General features: G+C 46.3%; 1 protein-coding gene across 12 annotated transcripts in view; it reads left to right on the plus strand.

Annotated features, from left to right (window-relative positions):
- Nucleotides 1-21,535, plus strand: part of LOC134927833 (NFX1-type zinc finger-containing protein 1-like) — a 585,162-nt gene that overhangs the window by 282,989 nt on the left and 280,638 nt on the right. For all 12 annotated transcript variants that reach the window (XM_063922818.1, XM_063922822.1, XM_063922829.1 and 9 more), the window contains 3 exons: nucleotides 1,428-1,517; nucleotides 4,714-4,761; nucleotides 19,384-19,473. In XM_063922818.1, the coding sequence (XP_063778888.1) occupies nucleotides 1,428-1,517; nucleotides 4,714-4,761; nucleotides 19,384-19,473 (228 nt within the window). The remainder of the gene's footprint in view (nucleotides 1-1,427; nucleotides 1,518-4,713; nucleotides 4,762-19,383; nucleotides 19,474-21,535) is intronic.

Consider the following 21,535-nt stretch of genomic DNA (forward strand, 5'->3'; position numbering starts at 1 on the left):
TGGTCCCTGACTGTCAAGAGTTGGGAAACTGATTAAAACACTCCTATATCGTATAAGGAATTTACGGATAATATTTCTCATATTCTCAAAGCGCTCCATTCGGCACAACTTCAAGAGACTCATGTTAAATTTACACACAGAGCTTATATCACCCCTGGTCAAAGAAAACATATGGTCCCCTCTGAATCTGGGAAATGCCTAAAGCGTGGGACTCCCAGTGCTTTATTCTTGCACTGTTTCTGGAGCTGCCCCAAAATAAAGAAATTCTGGTTTAAGGCTTTATGGTTTATTAATTCAATGTTCTGTCTTAGATTGAAGTTAGACTGCAGAGCAATGCTTGGTTTACACTTTTCAGGATGGTGGAATCCTATCACAAAAGAGACACCTTATCCCTTTATTATATGTTATTCTGAGGTTGGGGAAAAAGTTGATTCTCACTAATTGGATTATTAAATCCCTTCCTAGTCTTGATACTTTATGTTCTCACTTTATTCACACTCTCTATTTAGATCAGGCATTCCCAACCACGGTCCTCGAGGCACACTAACAGTGCAGGTTTTAGTGATATCCAGGCTGCAGCACAGGTGACTTAATTAGTAGCTCAGTTATTTTGATTTAACCATCTGTGCTGCAGCCTGGATATCACGAAAACCTGCACTGTTGGTGTGCCTTGAGGACCGCGGTTGGGAATGCCTGATTTAGATTGCCAGTCCACCCTGCCAAATGTTGAATGTAATGTTTTACGATTTTAGAGAAAATGGGGCCCCTTTATAGCATTTTTAGACTCCTAGCACTAACAACATATATTGTCTCTCTTTGACTCGACTAAATGGTTTTTGCTTCGTCGAATTGCCGATGAGCCCTGACGGAGGTCGACTAATTAAAATTTGCCCCGTCCGTGTTTCATTGGTCATATCACACTATTTGTCTCATGTTTTCTGCCTGTTCCAATTGTTTTATGTGTATTTTCTGACTCAGACTTCATGCCCTATGTCTCTTCTTCCCTCCCCTCTCTAGTTCTATCTCTTTCTTTTGTTTCCTTTTCACTTTCTCTTTTTATTTTATTGTTATTTGTTTCTGTAATACAGCATTTGTGCATGTCCGATTCTCAATTTTGGATTTTCTGATTCTCAGCCATACATTATTTATCTTCACCACAAGATTTGTTAGATTATGAATCTTCGTGCCTGTTTTTATATCTTGCTATGCTTATTACTGGGTACTATTGTGTCTGTATTTTTATCTACTGTTCGATTTGGCTGTATTCCATGCCTTTTCCTTGTGATTGCACGAATGTTTATTTTTCTTCTGTTTCATTGTGAAAAAACCTCAATAAATATATTAAAAAAAGAATAAAAGAGAATAAAGTGACATTAGTTTCTAGGTTTTTTCTGTCCTTAACTAATAGATATTCTTGTCCATTTCAGGTAGTTACAACACCCAAAGCCAAGGGCAAAGTGGAAACCATAGAAGGGATACTCCTTCCAGAGGCAGCAATGACTCAGAAAAGGCACATGGTAAGAGAATACTAATAGTAAATAGGGATGGCAAATGATTGATTGAATTTCATGTACTTAGGGGGTCATTCCGAGTTGATTGCTATCTGCATTTGTTCGCAGCGCAGCGATCAGGGTATAAAATGACAGTTCTGCGCATGCGTATGCGGCGCATTGCGCACGCGCGACGTACAGGCACAATGAACGATGTAGTTTTCGCACAGGGTCTAGCAATGCATTTCAGTCGCACTGCTTGCCGCAGAGTGATTGACATGAAGTGGGCATTTCTGGGTAGCAAGTGACCATTTTCAGGGAGTGTGTGGAAAAACGCAGGCGTGCCAGGAAAAACGCAGGCCTAGGTGAACGCTGCGTGGGTTTGTGACGTCAAAACAGGTACTGAACAGTCTGAAGTGATCGCAAGCGCTGAGTAGGTTTTGAGCTACTCTGAAACTGCACAGAAAAACTTTGTAGCCGCTCGGCGATACATTCATTCGCACTTCTGCTAAGCTAAAATACACTCCCAGTGGGCAACGGCATAGCGTTTGCACGGCTGCTACAAACTGCTAGTGAGCGATCAACTCGGAATGACCACCTTAGTCTTATGTTTTTTTAATGGCAGGTCCCCAAAATTTCAGACATTCTGGCCATATTAAAGAACTCTATACTGTATATTTCAGATTTTTTTTTAGTGGTCATTAAGAGATCATTTTTCTGACTTTCACTTTTGTGGTATTGGCAATTGGTTTACATGATACTGGCACTCCTTGCCCTTTTTGTAATTTTCCTTTATTGGTGGTATATCCACCTGAATCTGCACTTTTTTTTAATTATAGAGGAGAGTCCGGCATGTGCCAGCTCAGGAAAATGAACTCTTTCACTCTGAGCAACAATACAGAAAATTGAGCTGTGGCGAAAGAGTTCACAGCTTTAATTATAATCAAAAATATGATGGCATATTAAAGCTTAGTCAAGCATTCAGCTCTAGACTAAAAAATCAATAAACAAATGGGGGCTACTGTACACCTACGGCACACCTGGATGGAGCAGATTCCACCACCTCTTACTTTCGCACAATTAAACATGCCTTAGTAGGGTCTGACTTCCAAAAGATTTCCTGCAAGGGTTGGTAAATCCAACAGGTGCAACTTCTTAAAATACAGCGGTCCTGACAATGGCCCTCATTCCGAGTTGTTCGCTCGCTAGCAACTTTTTGCAGCGCTGCGATCAGATAGTCGCCACCTATGGGGGAGTGTATTTTCACTTTGCAAGTGTACAAACGCTTTTGCAGCCGATGGCACAAAAATGTTTTTTGCAGTTTCTGAGTCGCTCTGGACTTACTCAGCCGCTGCGATCACTTCAGTCTTTTTGGTCCCGTAATTGTAGATCCTTTTTGGTCCCGAAATTGACGTCAGACACCCGCCCTGCAAACGCTTGGACACGCCTGCGTTTTTCCAAACACTCCCAGAAAATGGTCAGTTGACACCCACAGACGCCCTCTTTCTGTCAGTCACCTTGCTATTGTCTGTGTGAATGGATTCATCATTAAATCCATCGGCAAGCACCGATCCTCTTTGTATCCGTACAACACGCCTATGCATTGCGGTGCATACGCATGCACAGTTCTGCCGAGATTTTACCTGATTGCAGCGCTGCAAAAAGTTGCTAGCGAGCGATCAACTCGGAATGACCCCCAATATCTTGCGCTCTCTATTTGGCACTGGCTTTCACTGGTTTATAACATAAAAACCAACTGAGTAGGTGGTGGTTGTTGGTAAGTTCTTCTGGAGTATACAGTAGAAGCAGATTCCTGCTGGTCAGAACATTCATTCTTGGGTGTTTTGACGTTTCTACAGTCCCCCAAAATACTCATCCTCTACTCGTATAGGGTGTGCCGAGATTATTGGATTTGTCGTTTAAGTATTCTTGATGTTCTCCTGTTTCTCTTCGAGTGAGCTGGGATTGGACTATTACTGTAATTCCATCCTTTCGAGGGGTCTGGGGTAGACTAGTGTTTCGGAGCACATTAATATGCCTCGCTGTTTGGGGTGCCTTTTCCACCCCCTTTTTATTTTTCTTATTGACATGAATTTGTAGATCCTGTTTTTTTATGTTGTACTTTATTTTTTTTTATCCTCTGTGGTATATACAGGCTTGTTAAATATTAGTAATTTCTTATGGAAGATACACCATTTTCATATGTTTTGCGGGAGTCCTGAGTCTAGTATATCCTAGCTTAGGGTCATTCAGTTTATTACCCTTGTCATTTGTCATTTTTTTTTATCCTTCATTTGTGTCGGGGGGGGGGGGGGGGGGGGTTGGGGCTCTTAGGTAGTTAGGGATGGGACAGGTGTTAAGGGATCCAAGTATACCTAGGTTGGGGTTAGGTCATACAGGGTGAGGGGTTATGGGGAGGTTTGCTTTGGGTGTATATGTTTATTTTTTTATATTTCTGCAGGAGTCTATTGTTTTTGGGGGGTTTTCATTAAGATATTCGGGCTGGATGTAATGGAGTCCGAGATTGCCGGAGGTGTGGGAGGCTGGCCAATCTGATGTTTTTTTAAAGGGGCGATGACTTACAAGGCAACACCATGCCTTGTAAGTGATTGCCCCTATAAAAATAGTCCGAGATCAGCTGGCATCCTACACCCCCAGCGATCTCGAACTCCATTACATCCTGCTGATTATGTGGTTATAGTTTTTAAGATTGATACTAACGGTATATTTGTGTATTTTTATTTCTTTTTTGTCTTTTGTACTCTGTCCCTGGGCTTTAATATCCGGAAACCCGAATGGCGCTTTAAAACTCCTTTTTATGATGAGGGGATTTGTATATATCCTGTCTGGGTTAACTGCTGTATGACGTTGTATATGCCACATTTGTCCTGCCATGGCTGACGTGTTATTTTATTTTCTTTTTCTTGTAAGTTGAATTTAAAAATCAATAAAAATGACTCAATTAAAAAAAAAAAAAAAACTGTAAAAAGATTCCTCAGCAGATCTGGAGATCTCGGTAGATAGCTATCCTTTTTAATCTGCAGTATTTCTCGTGGAAAAGTCACTTCTCTGTGTAACATACCTTTCTTTAACTAAAAGGATCCTGGTTTTGCCTTTTAAATGATTGTTACTGTACTTGAAAACATTGGGCAGACTCGCAGGGAACTCACTGAGGACTGCAAGTCACAGGCTATTACATTTAACACTTTGTTATCCATTGCAGGCAGTTATAATCCTTCTAAAGCCAAAAATGACTTCAAAAAGGCACATGGTAAGAGAACAATAATTGTAAACTGGTCATATAATGCATTGATCAAATTTAATCTACTCCTTTTAGACTTTTTTTTAAAGATTCTGGGGGAAATGTAACATCATGCAAGATGCAGGTATCTGTGTGATTCTGTTGAGTCTGTCTGTTTTTTTTTTTGTGCCAATAATATTGCTTTATAAATTATCACGGTTTTAAAAGCAGGAAGACATGATGGAATCGCGCAGATGTCTTTTCACCCTCAGTCTGTGGTATTTCATTGCATCACATGGATACTCACTGTACCATAATAGAAAGTCAAATCTGTCTTAAACTAAAAGATCAGAACAGGTATAATCTTTCTACTGATAGCAATGACTCCAGAAAGGCACATTGTAAGCGAAATTCAATAGTAAAGCGGTAGGGTTAATTCTTCATTTATTTACTTTTCTGCTGCGGGGTACACTGGGCTCCACAAGGAAAGACATAGGGGTGTAGAGTAGGATCATGATCCGAGGCACCAACAGGCTGAAAAGCTTTGACTGTTCCCAGAATGCATAACGCCGCCTCCTCTATAACCCCGCCTCCCTGCACAGGAGCTCAGTTAGCAGGCACATAACAGAGGGGCTGCTCTGGGCAGCCCTAAGAAGAGCTTTTTGAGAAGAAAAGTGAAGACTTCAATGGCTCCAGCAGTGTGTACATGTCTAGTGACATTCACTGCTGCAGCTCCATCTCTCCCCAGCGGCGCTGTACACTCCCGAGCCCTGGTTGCCGGGTAACTACAGCAGGAGGCTCCGGTTTTCTTCTAAAGTCAGGCACACACAACGGGGGCTCTCCGGGATCGCGTGGCCGCACTTTGGGAGGTGGTGAGTGGGTCCCACTCGCGGGACCTGTACTTTATCGCGATCCGGCGCGGTCATTGGGAGGCGGGCCGCGCGCGCTGGCGATGGACACTGTGGCAGTACAGGCGATCCCACTAGATCACCAGGGCATGGGTGCAGGTCAGGTTTTCCCTTAAAACAGTTTTACTAGTAGCCCACAGTACCCCGTGGTTTTGCCAGCAGAGGGATAAGACCTGGAGCCCCTCCGCCATTTCCAGCAAATGTTCCCTCCCTGGAGCTGCATATCTGTCTCTCCCTCACTCCCTGTCAGTGTTTGGGCGCCATTTCTCACAGCTACACTGTTCCTGGGACTGCTTGGGCAAATCCACATGTGTAAAGCCGCCTGGTTGTCAGCGCTGTGACTTTACATGACACTTAAGTATTCTACATGTCAATTAGACAGTGTTAGTTATGAAAGAGTGCATTTAGTCAGGGTTCTCTGGTACAAGTACCCTGTGATATACATCCAGTTCTTACTGTGCAGTGTTATATCTATTGACTACATAGCTATATAAGCTGGTCCGGTGCAGTATTATTGTTAGTAATAACCTCTGCATTGTTTACATGTGACTATAGGTGTGTGCATTAGCTTGCTGATTGGTTTCCATTTCGTGTCTCTCACTCAACTTGCTATCCCTATATTCTATAACCTGAGGGGGCTTGGTGCGTCAGGTTTTATATAGGTTTTTCACAAGATATACTCTAATACGTATTTTTCTCTGTGATTTTAGTCACCATATCTCTCCTGTATCTCTACTTGTGCTGACTACACTGTACAGGGGTTTGGGTAAGAGGTATTGTGCTGCTGCCAATTTTACTGTGTTATCTGATACTACAAGTTATATCATGTCTGCTTCTGAAGGTAACGGTTCTGGGGCTGAACACACTGCTGGTGTTGCTGAAGCCACAGACAACTATGAGGAGACTATAGCAGCTGTGGGCTCTGGTTCTGGGGGCTCCTTGCCCCCCAGTGGGACTGTGGCAACGGGGGTACATAATGACCCACCGTGGGCTACTTTCTCCACGCTTCTCCACACGTTAGTTCAGAGGTCCTCAAACTCGGTCCTCGGGGGCCCACACAGTGCATGTTTTGCAGGTCTCCTCACAGAATCACAAGTGAAATAATTAGCTCCACCTGTGGACCTTTTAAAATGTGTCAGTGAGTAATTAATACACCTGTGTTACCTGCAAAACATGCACTGTGTGGGCCCCTGAGGACTGAGTTTGAGGACCTCTGTGTTAGTTACTAAACTAACACCCCCTATGGGACCTCTTATGGTGGTGCAACCATATGTGGTCCCCGCAGCTAACCCACCTTGGGTGGACAATTTATCTGCTCAATTGAAGAAGTTGAACCAGTCCTTGACTACTAAAAAGTCTGACCCTCGCTCGCCTATGACCAAAGGGTCCTCTAAGCGAGCTCTTCTCTCCTGACAATCCACTGCTGTCACTGACACCTCGTCTGATGAAGATGGCGTTTACACTGACCCCACAGATTCTGACACAGATACTGCTGATGGGGAGGATAGTTCACATGTGGATGTTCCTGATCTTTTGGAGGCTATTAAGTTAATTTCTTTTTCATCCACTAGGGGTCACTGGAGTACTCTTGGGATATGGACGGCTTAGCAGAAACAAAGGCACTGAATATTTAAATTTAGAACTCTCCACCCCTCCATATCCCAGAGTACCTCAGTGTACGACCTCAGTGTTTTTTCCGTGCTCAAAGCACTAACAACGGCTTGTGGGAGTTCCCACACTTTGTGGAAGATTTTATTAATTTTTACTTTTTACTTTTTCATTTTTAATTTTTACACTTCCCTTCCCAGTTTCTATAAAAACATGGGTCCGGGATGGTGCCGCTGCAAGCAGCGCATGGCGTGTCGGTCCTCACAAAGAGCACCCTCACAGCCACAGGCAGCCCACTGTCTACTGCAAGCTGGACGGAGCTTACAAATAGAAGCCCGTCGCAGCCATCACCTGAACAGCTGGACGGAGCTTACACATAGAAGCCCCGTCGCAGCCATGATCTGAGAAGCTGGACAGAGCTTTCAGATAGAAGCCCGTCGCAGCATGAAGGCAGACCTTTCTACAAAAGGTATGCTGGGGAAACGGGACGGTCAGCGCAGGCTGCCGTCCCGCTGTGTGGGGTCCGTGGGTAAAGCCGACCGCTGTAACGCCAGTGCCCTGTCTGCCGCTCAGACGCTCCACGCTCCGTCCCCCAACAGGCGATTCTTCCTCCCGCACGCCGCCCGCCACAACCGCCAGCGGTGTTCACACAGGGAGACCCGCCGCACAGAGCTTCGATCCGTCAGCGGTGTTTTCAGTAAGATCGGAGTCTCGGACAAAAAGACCCGCGCAGCTTGCCTAGCGACGCCGCGCTCCGGCCAGCCGATCACTGCTGCTCTGGGTCCTTCGCCTCCCTGCAATAAGCTTCCCGGCTCCCCGCTGAGACACAGCGCTACAGGGAGTACAGGGAAGGGGGAGGGAGTGGGGGATCTGGCAGATTACTGCGTGGCTGCAGCTGCCAAATGCTACAAGTGTAATAGGCTGTTGAGTCTATATATATATCTATATTATCTATAGAATTTATTAATAATAACAGATTATCTATAGAAGATATTAATACATAATAACTGCAGGCAGAGCTTATATTAAATATGACCTGCCTGTGATTGTATTGTAACCTGCATGTGAGTGTATACTAGAATATCAGTGTATACTAGACTGTGATTCTCAGTGGCAGCAGGTATTGTAACTTCTCCTATGAGTTTCAATGTAAGCATGGCATGGGGGCCATTTTTAATCATGTTTCCTGTTTCTTCCAGTGGTAATTCCAGAACATTCCTACACTACATCTCTACGCCACCGGAGGCGCAGGGGTGTTAGTGGGAAATTTGGTTCAGGTTTCACATAGGCCCATGTAAACTGTATTTAGCCATAGCTATATATATATATATATATATATATATTACGCACCTTAAGTAAACATTTTACTAATTAGTGCAAGTGTCTGTTACTTTGGCTATTGTGGTGTCTGTCTGTAGGGTAAGCCTCCAACACAGACTACATATAAGGTTTACTACAATGGCTGTACATAAATCTACCACAAATTCTGTTGGTTTGTACGTTTCCACTCCGGAAGCCGTGTCAGTCCTAGATCCTATGTTAAGCATAACTCCGCTCGACAGGAGCGGTAAGATCGGAGTCTCGGAAGTCACTCCGCCAGCTCTAACAAAGGAGTCTCAGTGTTTCCAAAGGTCCAATTTTCCCTTTGGGTACCAAGGTGTTAATTTAACTGGTCTTATAATTTAATCTGACAATTATATGTCAATTCTCACAACGATACCTACTAGTGAGAAGGGTACATTAGACCAGCAGTCAGATAGTGCGGGGTTTTGACAACCATACATTGCTAATAACCAGTAAGTCAGTGTCTCAATTGTTACAGAGACTAAGTAGACTTTAACATCTAATCTGTCGATTTTCATAAACAACAGATCTTCAATGAGTTATTATTTAGAATATCTGACTAACATTTAACCCTATTTACCCGTTTCCACATCTAAATGGGACAATCCGTCATTGGTGAATTCGTCTGTGACAAGGATACATTTGGGTTACTAGACGCTCTATGTATGGAAACAATGACGATCACTGTTAATAAAAAGCTGCAGAGTATCTCTGTAAAGCTTCTGCTGACACCTGTTACCTCGATTCTCGCTTTTCATCGTCGCTAGTTTCACCAAAACAAGGCCAGAAGTTGTTTGGTCCTAAATTTGATATTCAGGCCTCCGGTATCAAAACGAAAATACTTTGGCCGACGTTTAATCCCTTTAGACTTCAGTCTTTTCAAGGCTGTGGTACAAAAACAGTCACGACTGGTAACGCCAGGGTGCTAAAGTCAACAAGCCAGTGGCTTAACGGCCTCTCAGGCCATCTAGAATTTCCAATTGTGGAAGCGCGCCTTTACACGTTACATTTGCCGGGTTTCCAAACATCCACTCATGGATGTATCCGCTATTTACAGTTTAACATACTGCCTCTGTCGGACGAAGCTAGGCGTTTTGCCAGGTGGCCATTCAGTCTCTGCTGGTTTCAGCTGTTTTTATTTCCAGACCTGGTACACCAACAGAGTCAGGGCTATTTATTCCCCTCTGTTTGGGGTAACGAAGCCGGAGGGCTCCGTCGCAGTCTCAATCAGCAAGTCACTTACTACAGTTGCAAATGGTTTTACGGCAGTTAGTACTTGCATATTTGGAGCCACAAGATTGCATGATTGCGCTTGATCTTCACAATGTGTATTTACCCATTCACGTTTGGTCACCGCATCACAGGTTCTTGCGTGTTGCAATACGCCACAACCATTAACCATTTTTAGGTTCTACCGTTTGGCCTCTTATCAACGCCTCGTGTATTCACCAAAGTGATGTTGGTGATGATAGCTCATCTCAGAGCCCTGGCGGTGACAATCGTTCCATACTTAGACGATCTGCTCATAAGAACTCTGTCTCAACAGAGGTTCCTCTTACTTGCGCTACTAACGTACACCACGGTGGCAGGTCAAGTTCAAAAACAATCGCATCTAATTCCGTCTGAACGACTTCAATTCCTAGGTATGATTATAAATACGGTAAATCAAAGAAATTTACCTACTACACCAGGAAGAACAAATATACCATCTAGTACAATTAGTGCAAAAACCACGCACACTAGCGGTATATTGGTGTATTCGCCTATTAGGAACAATGATGTGTTTTCAAAGCGCTTTAGTTCCCCGGGTTTCATTCGCGTTTCCCACAGGGGGCCGAGGGTGTATATACTCTGGACGAGAGTCTCAGAGGTTGAGGAGTTGTAGTTAAAAAGGTCAGCGACAGGGGTTCTAAAACGGATCACGACAGATTGCTGTCTATAAATGTCCTGGAACTCCGTGCAATTTACAATGCACTACATGCTTCGCTTTCAGTCTGTCCAAGTGCAGTCAGACAACGCAACGGGAGTTGCATACACAACAACCAGGGAGGACCGAGAAGCCGCATGGCAATGCGGAAGGTAGCTCGAATCCTCAATTGCCCAGAACACCATTAGGTGATCTTGTCGACGGGGTTCATTCCGGGAGTGGACATCTGTTAGACAGATGATTTCACCCGTCGGGATTTTCATCCAGGAAACTGGGCATTAAATCCCACATGTGGATCCACAGGGGGGGTTACCCTCAGGTGTACATGATGGCATCTCGCCACAATTACAAACGCTCAGTATGTGTACAGAACGACAGATCACAAGGGCAGTGGCGGGGGAGGCTCTCACATTCGTGTGGTCATACAGCCTCGTGTATCTGGCTCCACCGTTTTCCGCTGCTCTCTCCGTTGCTAAAACGGATCATAAGACAGTTACGTCACAGTCATACTAGTGATATCTCATGGGGTTCGGAGAGCTTGCTTCTCGAATCTCCAAGGAATACTCGCACACGATCTTTGCCGCTCATAATACGTCCAACCTGTTACAACAGGGACCGTTCTTTTACCCCTATTTACCTATGTACCGCGGCTGCGGTTGACGGGGTGGTGGTTCAGACGCCCTCTTAAGGAAAGATATAGGGCATTACAATATTGGTTATACCAACCATGTTACGAGGGCATTACAGTATTGGTTATACCAACCATGTTACGAACTAGGAAGCCGCTTACGGCAGCTCATTATTGCAAAATTTGGTGTGCCTATATAGGTGGGTGTGAAGCTCGGAAGTTTCCGACATCATCTTTCAAGTTACCCGTATTCTGTTATGTTACAGACGGGGTGGGATGGAGAACTGCGTTTATCTGCACTAAGGGTGCAGGTATCTGTGTAGTCAATTTATTTTCAAAGACTTTTGACTCTATTGCGTCGGTACACACCTTTCTACAAGGTGTCATCAAAGTGCAGCCTCCATTTATCCCACCTACAGCGCCATGCGACTTGAAGCTGGGTTCAGATTTCTTATAGTTTTCATATTTTGAACCCTTACAACAAATGGGGATTAAGTTTCTCACTTGGAAAACGTTTTTCTTCTAGCCTTAGCTTCGGCAAGGGTTTTGTTTTCACATTTGGGTGCCTTGTATTCCAAGCCACCGTATTTGGGTTTTCTCATAACAAAGCAGAACTTCGGACGAATTCCGATTTCTTATTTTTCACATCAATAAACCAATAGTGGTTCCTGTGTTAACAGCACATTCTAGAATTCTGAATGTGGTACACGCATTACGCGTCTATATGTCCCGAACGTCTACAGTTCGTAATACGGATACGTTGTTTGTTCTCTATGATGCTGCCAACTGGGATTAGCCAGTTTCTCAGCAGACATTATCCAGTTGGATAAAAATGACTACAAGTCAGGCTTACTTTAAGGCTAAGTTACAGTCGCCTACGTCAGTAATAGCTCATTCCACAGGTTCTGTGGGAATGTCATGACCAGTTGGTCGTAGAGCATCTACAACGCGGCTACATAGTCTTCAGTGCACACGTTTGTGCGCGTTTACACGTTATGAAACGGTTGCGGCATCAGCATCTAGCTTTGGCCGCCTACTGTTACAGGTGTCAAACAGCTCTCCCGCCCACGAGGGAAGCTTTGGTACGTCCCAAGAGTACTCCAGTGACCCCTAGTGGATGAAAAAGAAAATAGGATTTTGGTACTTACCAGGTAAATCCTTTTCTTTGAATCCATAGGGGGCACTGGACGCCCACCCAGAGCAGTTTTACCTGGGTTGTATTAAGCTCAGAGCAGCTTATGGTAACACATTTTCACCGATTGGTTCAAATTATAAGGGTCTATCGGTTATGGTGTCAACTGTTTAGTTGACAGTAACGTTATGGGTCAACTTTGTTGTTGTCCGTTATGTGATAGGAATTCTCCATTGTCAACCTCTCTATAGTTCTTGTTCGCTCAGTAAAAAACACTGAGGTCGTACACTGAGGTACTCTGGGATATGGAGGGGTGGAGAGTTCTAAATTTAAATATTCAGTGCCTTTGTTTCTGCTAAGCCGTCCATATCCCAAGAGTACTCCAGTGCCCCCTATGGATTCAAAGAAAAGGATTTACCTGGTAAGTACCAAAATCCTATTTTTACAGATTACGGATGATCTCAAGCCATCCGCCCCTCCTAAGAAACCAGATAGGTTCAAGCGTCAGAATGTGGTTAAATAAGTTTTACCTCACTCTAACCACCTAGTGGATATACGTCAGGAACCCTGGGAAAACTGGGAAAGAAGTTTGTGCCTCAAAAGAAGATGCTGGCTCGCTATCCCCTCGCGCCAGAGCTGTCTAAAAATTGGGAAACGCCTCCTCCAGTAGACTCACATGTGGCTAGGATGGTGGTTTCCTCAGCTCTACCTGTCACTACCGTCACGTCTCTAAAAGAGCCTACGGATAAACGTGTGGAGGGTTGTCTGAAAGCGATTTACACCCTCACGGGTGCTGCACAAAGGCCCACTATTGCAGCAACATGGGCTGCAGAGGCTATTGAAGCATGGGCCTTGGAGTTAGAAGCTGAAATCTCTTCTGACCATGCTAGACAATGCTTGTCATATATTGTCACAGCTTCTCACTATATTAAAGAGGCGGCTTCTGATGCCGGTATCCTGGCAGCCAAGGCCTCTACTACATCAGTCCTGACTCGCTGGATATTGTGGCTGAGATCCTGGTCTGTGGATCTGGACTCTAGAAAAACCCTGGAGGTACTCCCTTTCAAGGGAGATATTCTGTTTGGGGAGGACTTAAATAAGATAGTGGCTGATTTGGCTACTGCCAAGACTGCCTGTCTGCCAAGTACCGCTCCTTCTGTGTCGAAGGCTAAAGGTACTTCCTTTCGCCCCTTTCGTCCTTCAGGTAAAGCAAAAGGTCAGGCATACAACAAGCAGGCCCGCACTTCCAAACCTGGTAAGCCGAAGCCCAAAAGAGCCTGGGCTGCCCGTCAGCCAGCTTCCAAGACCGATAAGCCTTCCGCATGACGGGACGGGTCTCCACCTGGGGGATCCCAGGGTGGGGGACCGGCTTCTAGGGTATACCCAGGAATGGTTGAAGACCACTTCAGATGCCTGGGTACGGGAAGTCGTCACTCGAGGTTAGACCATAGCCTTCAAAAAACGTCCCCCTCATTGATTTTGCCTGACAGACGTTCTTTCGGATCAGGTGAAGGCAAAAACTCTTCATTCGGTGGTACAGTTGCTCCTGGACACAGGAGTGGTAGTACAGGTGCCTTTGGCTCAGAGAGGCAAGGGGTACTATCCACCGCTGTTCCTAGTCCCGAAACCTAATGGGTCCTCTCAGCCCATTCTCAACCTCAACTCCTTGAACAAATTTGTGAGAGTCTCCGTTTCTATATGGTCTCCCTGGACATACAAGATGCTTACCTGCATATTCCTATTACAATGTCGCATCAGCAGTACCTGAGGTTTGCTGTGAGCAACCTCCATTATCAATTTCGGGCTTTACTTTCTGGTTGGACCACGGCTCCGCGAGTCTTCACAAAGGTCATGGCGGTAATGACGGCTGTACTCCGCCGTCACAGGGTCAGGATCCTCCCGTATCTGGACGACTTGTTGATCCTGGCAAAATCCCCAGAAATTCTCCTTCGTCATCTGGATTTGACGCTTCAGTTTTTACAAACCCACGGGTGGCTCATCAACTGGAAGAAATCTTCCCTGGTCCCTGCTCAGAGCATGGTGCACCTGGGGGCGTTGTTGGACACTCACAACCAGCGGTTGTTCTTGTCTCAGGAGAAGGTCCTGAAACTTCAGGACAGGATTATATGCTTCCTATCTCGTTCGCAAGTGTCGATACACTCGGCAATGTAAGTGCTAGGTCTCATGGTGTCGGCTTTAGACATGGTGGAGTACGCTCAATTCCATTCCCGCCCTCTGCGTAAATGGATTCTAGCCAAATGGGACGGTCTGCCTCACCGGATCAGGTCTAACATGAGCTTCTTATATCCGGAGGTCCGGCTGTCACAGAGTTGGTGGATGCAGGACAAACGTTTGAGCAGGGGTCGTCCCTTCTGGATCTCCAACTGGGCCCTTCTGATGATGGATGCCAGTCTGAGAGGCTGGGGAGCAGTGTTGGAGCAACCAGTGGCGTAAGTTCGTCCCAGTCGCCCGGAGGCATGATACATTTTGGTGCCCCCCTACACATACACACACATACCATATGTAGCTATCCCGCACCCAGGGTGAACAGTAGAAGGGTGCTCAGGTACCTTTCCCAATAGTAATATAGATACACATAGAAAGTGGACGCACTCCAAGTCAGTCATTACAATAAAACAGACACCAGCATACCATTATAGTACACCTACAGTGCTCCCTCACCCACCAGGTCTCCATGGAGATGCTTTGGCGCAGCGGTGTGCCAATATAATTAGTGTTCACTGTAGTATTTTTTTTTTAGGGCAGGGTGCTGATCACGGGGAGGGCACATTTTTCATTCGTGAGAGTAAATTTTTAAGTTAAATGGGCAAACTTAGGTACATACTATAATGCTTGGTGCTCCCATTCCTATGGGCAAAACATGGACAGTGCGCACCGAAGGTGCGCAGCAAAAATCTAGGGGCGTTGTTTCGTGGGGAAGGGGCGTGGCCACATAATAGTGTCAATTCACATTACACCACACGGTAGTGCCCCTAATACACATTGCACCAGTTAGAACCTCCTATACACACTGCGCCAGGTAGAGGCTAGAGCACGTTATACATATTGCGCCAGATAGAGCACATTATACACATTGCGCCAGATAGAGCACATTATACACATTGCGCCAGATAGAGCACATTATACACATTGCGTCAGGTAGGGAGCACTGAGGCACATTGCACCAGGTAGAGAGCACTGAGGAACACTGCACCAGGTAGAGAGCACTGAGGCACACTGCACCAGGTAGAGAGCACTGAGGCACACTGCACCAGGTAGAGAGCACTGAGGCACACTGCACCAGGTAGAGAGCACTGAGGCACACTGCACCAGGTAGAGAGCACTGAGGCACACTGCACCAGGTAGAGAGCACTGAGGCACACTGCACCAGGTAGAGAGCACTGAGGCACACTGCACCAGGTAGAGAGCACTGAGGCACACTGCACCAGGTAGAGAGCACTGAGGCACACTGCACCAGGTAGAGAGCACTGAGGCACATTGCACCAAATAGAGAGCACTGAGGCACACTGCACCAGGTAGGGAGCACTGAGGCACACTGCACCAGGTAGGGAGCACTGAGGCACACTGCACCAGGTAGGGAGCACTGAGGCACACTGCACCAGGTAGGGAGCACTCAGGCACACTGCACCAGGTAGGGAGCACTCAGGCACACTGCACCAGGTAGGGAGCACTCAGGCACACTGCACCAGGTAGGGAGCACTCAGGCACACTGCACCAGGTAGGGAGCACTCAGGCACACTGCACCAGGTAGGGAGCACTAATGGCACACTGCACCAGGTAGGGAGCACTGAGGCACACTGCACCAGGTAGAGCACTGAGGCACACTGCACCAGGTAGAGAGCACTGAGGCACACTGCACCAGGTAGAAAGCACTGAGATTAATGTTTACAGCTGCAAAATACTTACAAGGTTAATTTAGCCCAGGGGGACTCTCATGTACGTACCGGGTCCGGCGGCGCACGGCTGGATCCGGCGACGTGGCGGGGTCCGGCAGGCAGCAAACGGCGGGGCGGCAGGGCGCACAAAAACGGGCAAGGCGGGATTCAGCTGTCTAAAAAAGGGGCAGACACCTAGCGTGAACACTAGATATATATTAAAAAAAAGACAAACGCCTCATTCACTTAAACACACGTCTCACTTAAACACACACGCCTCTCACTTACATACACATGCCTCTCACTTACACACACCTCTCACACACGTGCCTCTCACACACACCTCTCACATACACATGCCTCTCACATACACATGCCTCTCACTTACATACACATGCCTCTCACTTATAGGCCCTACACACATAGCGATTTCACTGCACGATATGAACGATCTTGTTCATTAATGAACGAGATTTCGTTCATATCGTGCAGTGTGGAGTCCCCAGCGATGAACGATGCGCGACCCCGCGCTCGTTCATCGCTGGGGCCATGTCGGCTGTGCATGCCGGCCAATATGGACGAGATCGTCCATATTTGCCTGCAAGTCTACGGAGCCGGGTGACGGGGGGAGTGAAGAAACTTCACTCCCCCCGTCACTGCCCCCCCGCCGCTGGGTCGCTCGTCGGCCGTCGGGCACCTCGGCGGCGCATCGCCGAGTGTGTAGGGCCCCTTACATACACATGCCTCTCACACACACACACATGCCTCTCACTTGCATAAACATGCCTCCCACTTACATACACATGCCTCCCACTTACATACACATACATGCCTCTCACACACATGCCACTCTCACACACATCACACACACACATGCCTCTTTTACTTGAATGTACAACTTTCCTTAAAAACACACACACCTCACTTAAAAACAAGCACACACACAAAACACAGTACTTCCCCCCAAATACACCTCTCCCCCACCCCCCACACAGTGCCTACCTTTGGCTATCATCCAGAGCATGGAGGAGCAGAGAGTTCTGAGCTTCTCTCGGCTGGCTTACTAAGGGCCCGGGAGGAGCTGTGCTCTGGAGCTCCCCCTAGCTGCAGCCAGTGCCATCTCTCTCTACAGGAGGCAGCTTCCGTGTCATTGACACAGCTCCTCCATCTGCAATAGCAGCGCAGTCCTCAGGCTGCGGGAGACAGTGGAGGAGATGCGCCCCCTTGTGGCCAGGAGCCCGGCGGCAGCCGACTCCACTGCCTCCCACAGTTCCGCCCCTGGGAGCAACACTCCCTTCGGGGTCGGTGGACCAGGGAGGAGTCTCTCCTCCCGATAAACATTCTGGAACTGCGGGCAGTGTTCAATGCACTGAACTTGGCCCAGCATTTAATACAGAACAGACCTGTTCAAGTACAGTCAAACAACGCCACCACAGTGGCGTACATAAATCATCAAGGCGGTACTCAAAGCCATTTGGCAATGAAGGAAGTCTCACGGATTCTACATTGGGCGGAATGCCATCTACCGGCCATATCGGCAATATTCATTCCGGGAGTCCTGAATTGGGAAGCGGACTTTCTCAGTCGTCAGGACGTACACGCCGGAGAGTGGGGCCTCCATCCAGAAGTGTTTCAACTCCTAATGGAAAAGTGGGGCCTTCCAGACGTAGATCTGATGGCATCTCGACACAATCACAAGGATCTGGTTTTCGGAAAATAATTAATTGCAGCTCACACAAGGAGGATCTGGATGTCCTCCTAGACAAGGGATCCTCAAGCAGCATTTGTGGATGCGCTGGCGGTGCCGTGGAGGTTTTGGCTGCCGTACGTGTTCCCTCCGGTGTCACTCCTGCCCAGGGTAATTCGGAAGTTCAAGCAAGAAAGAGGAATTCTGCTTCTCATAGCTCCAGCATGGCCCAGACGGCACTGGTTCTCAGACCTGCAGGGCCTATCGTCAGAGCGTCCAATTCTACTTCCACAACGCCCAGATCTCCTCGTTCAGGGCCCCTTTGTCTACCAGGACCTAGCTTGGCTGTCTTTGATGGCGTGGCTCTTGAAGCTTCCGTCTTGAGGGCTAAAGGGTTTTCTGAGGCGGTCATTCAAACTATGTTGCAGGCCCGGAAACCGGCTTCTGCTCGGATTTACTATAGGGTCTGGCATTCTTACTTTGTTTGGTGCGCATCTAACCATTATGACGCTTCCACGTTTAGTATAGCCAAGCTGTTGGCCTTTCTTCAGCAGGGCCTGGACTTAGGCCTGCGTCTGGCCTCCCTCAAGGTTCAAATATCTGCCTTGTCGGTGTGGTTTCAGAGAAAGATTGCGACCTTACCTGATGTGCATACCTTTACTCAGGACGTGTTGCGTATCCAACCTCCCTATGTCCTACCTGTGGCTCCTTGGGACTTGTCGGTGGTTTTGGAGGCATTACAAGAGTCTCCGTTTGAACCTCTTGGTTCAGCTGATCTTAACTGGCTTTCCCTTAAGGTGGTGTTTCTGCTGGCTATTGCTTCTGCTAGAAGAGTGTAGGATTTGGGTGCCTTGTCTTGTAGTTCCCCATATCTGATATTTCACCGTGACCGAGAGGTTCTTCTGACTCGTCCCGGATATTTACCTAAGGTGGTTTCTTCGTTCCACCTTAACCAGGAGATTGTGGTGCCGGCACTTGTTTCTCCTGATCTCTCTCCCAAAGAGCGGTCTTTGGATGTGGTATGGGCTCTCCGTATCTATGTGAAGAGAACTGCTTCTATTTGGAAATCTGATTCTCTCTTTGTGCTGTTTGGATTTCCCAAACGGGGCTGGCCTGCTCACAAGCAAACTTTGGCCAGATGGATTAGAATGGTGATTGCACATGCTTATGTGAGGGCTGGTCTATCAGCTCCTGTTCACATTACGGCCCATACTACTCGGTCTGTATAGTCATAGATCAATATTCCTACCCCCACCTCCGTGGGTGTTACCACACTCCATGGCATTTTGAGCATAAAGAATACACCATTTTATTGTTTCACACACACATTGGCAACTGCTTCTATTGCGTGTGGCGAGGGGGAAAAAATGCAGGTCCTCACATTTTTATTTATGATTTGGTGCCCTAGAGTCTCCTGCTAAAATTTATTAATCTGCAGTATTTCATTGCATCTCATAGAAAAGTAATTTCACTATGTACAGTAAAACATGAAAGTTCTAGGTTTTCCTTTTGTCATTTGCAGGGAGTCACAACAGCCACAGCCAAGGACAAAGTGGAGAACACAGCAAGCATAATCCTTCAAGAGACAGTACTGACTCCAAAAAGGCACAGGGTAAAGAACAATAACAGTAACATATTTATTGCTTGAGTTTTACCCATTATCATAGAGGTGGTATTGGGTAATATAAAAACATACTGGTAGGAAGACATAGTAAATTAGAGTAGGTTATAATAGCTGGCTCTCTTAATAAGGTTACAACCACACCAGTCTGGGTGTACCACACGATCAGTGCAGCCAGAAATACCGGGGGTGGAGGGAGGGGGAGGGGATTACAAAATGGACTGAATGTGTTCAAACATGAGCAGTCAATTTGCCAGATGTCGGGATCCTGGTGGTCAGGTTACCAACACCGCAATCCTGACACCCGGTTTGACCGCCGCACGGAATCCCCACTCGGGTGGTCCCGAAGCGTGGTGAGCGGACACGCTGCTCTCACCGCCGGTATCCCGCTCGCTGCCGGTATTCCAGCTGTCGGTGTTCTGGCATTGGCCTGCTATGGTGTTAGATACAATCTAGTTATACATCCTTATGGATTATCTGATACATGGTAGCGATTACTTTTAAAACCTTTGACATTATTTCTAAAGACTCATCTGTCTTTCACTTGGTGGTTGTAGCTAGCTGGCCATTTGAACAAGGGGTGTCTGGTTGCCATTTGGTAATGGACTCTAGTCTTAATGGATGCCAGTCTCCATTTATGGGGGGCGGTAACCCTCAACTGCACTTTTTTGGGCCAAAGACTTAAAGTCCATAAGCTAAGGCAGAGGTTCCCAAACTTTTTTCATTCATGGCACCCTAGAGTATCAGATTTTTTTCACGGCACCCCTAGGCAAAAAATTTCCTATGAGATAGTTAGAAAGAAATATTAAATTAAGTAAATTCTGTTTATATGCCATACTTAAGTTCATTTGTGTGGTGAGGGACAAGATTTGCTTCTGTTTGTCCACATATTTTATGATTGGCAGCAACCAGTACTGGTTTCACCTATTACATTGACCATAAATAATTTCAATTGATCCTGGACCAACAACTTGCGGCACCACCGCAAGGGCCCTGAGGCACCCAAGGGTGCCATGGCACACAGTTTGAGAACAACTGAGGAAAGGTCTTTCCTCACACTAACCAGTGCCCTGAAACATCTCCAAGCAAACCAGTAAGATTACAGTCAGACAATTCTATGGCAGTAGCTTATCTCAAACACCAAGGGGGGGCAGGGGGCAAGGGTTTCCATTCCTGGGTTTCTGAACTGGGAGGCAGACTACAAAAGCAGACAGGACTTTCATCCAGGTAGCAGTTCAGCCAACTGGAGATGTTTTACCCTCTAGTAAAGAGATGGGGAATGAAAGACATGAATATGGATGGCATCCAGGCTCAACTATAAGATATGCATTTACTGCTCACATAAGGAGGCTTTCTACATCAACGCTTCCATTTCCATATCTTTTCCTTCTAGTAGCAATGCTACCAAGAGTTTTGAAGTGAACAAAAAGAGAAAAGTACATGTCATTCTGGTGTTCCCAGGCTAAGACAAGCTTAGTATTTTGAACTCATTTAATTGTTAACCGTCTGCCATTGCGTCCTGGTCTGTTATCCCAAGGACCCTTACATCATCCGGGATCACATCAGCTGGCTTTAATGGGGTGGCTAGTATCCCCACAGCACACCAAAATAACCTGTAACCATACCTGAAGCTATCTGGTACTAGAATTTCAGAGAAATTGGTTGCATGCGTTTACAAAGACATGTTTAGCTGCTGAGCCGCGTCAAGGCTTCTCCGATATCAGCAGTCCTAACACTACATAATGGCAGTCCCCACATAGGGCCATGTGATTTGTCTTCTTATTAGCAAACAAATTAAAGCTTGGAGAGTCAATCAGACCTTTCAATCAATAATAGACATGATGTGCAGCCAGCTTTATGACCCATTCAGAATTATTTTAATATTTAAAATGTTCTATGAGAAACTTTACAATATGTACAGGAGGCAGCCACCTTCCTGTCATTCAAGAATATCTCTCCTATAGTGATGTTCCTAAATTTAACCTCTCTACTGTATTTCAAGAAGACAGCCTAATTCCTCACTTCAAAATGTAATAGCATTGTTGAGGAAGAG

Source organism: Pseudophryne corroboree, chromosome 5 (assembly GCF_028390025.1).
Source record: "Pseudophryne corroboree isolate aPseCor3 chromosome 5, aPseCor3.hap2, whole genome shotgun sequence".
NCBI classification, from domain to species: Eukaryota; Metazoa; Chordata; class Amphibia; order Anura; family Myobatrachidae; genus Pseudophryne; species Pseudophryne corroboree.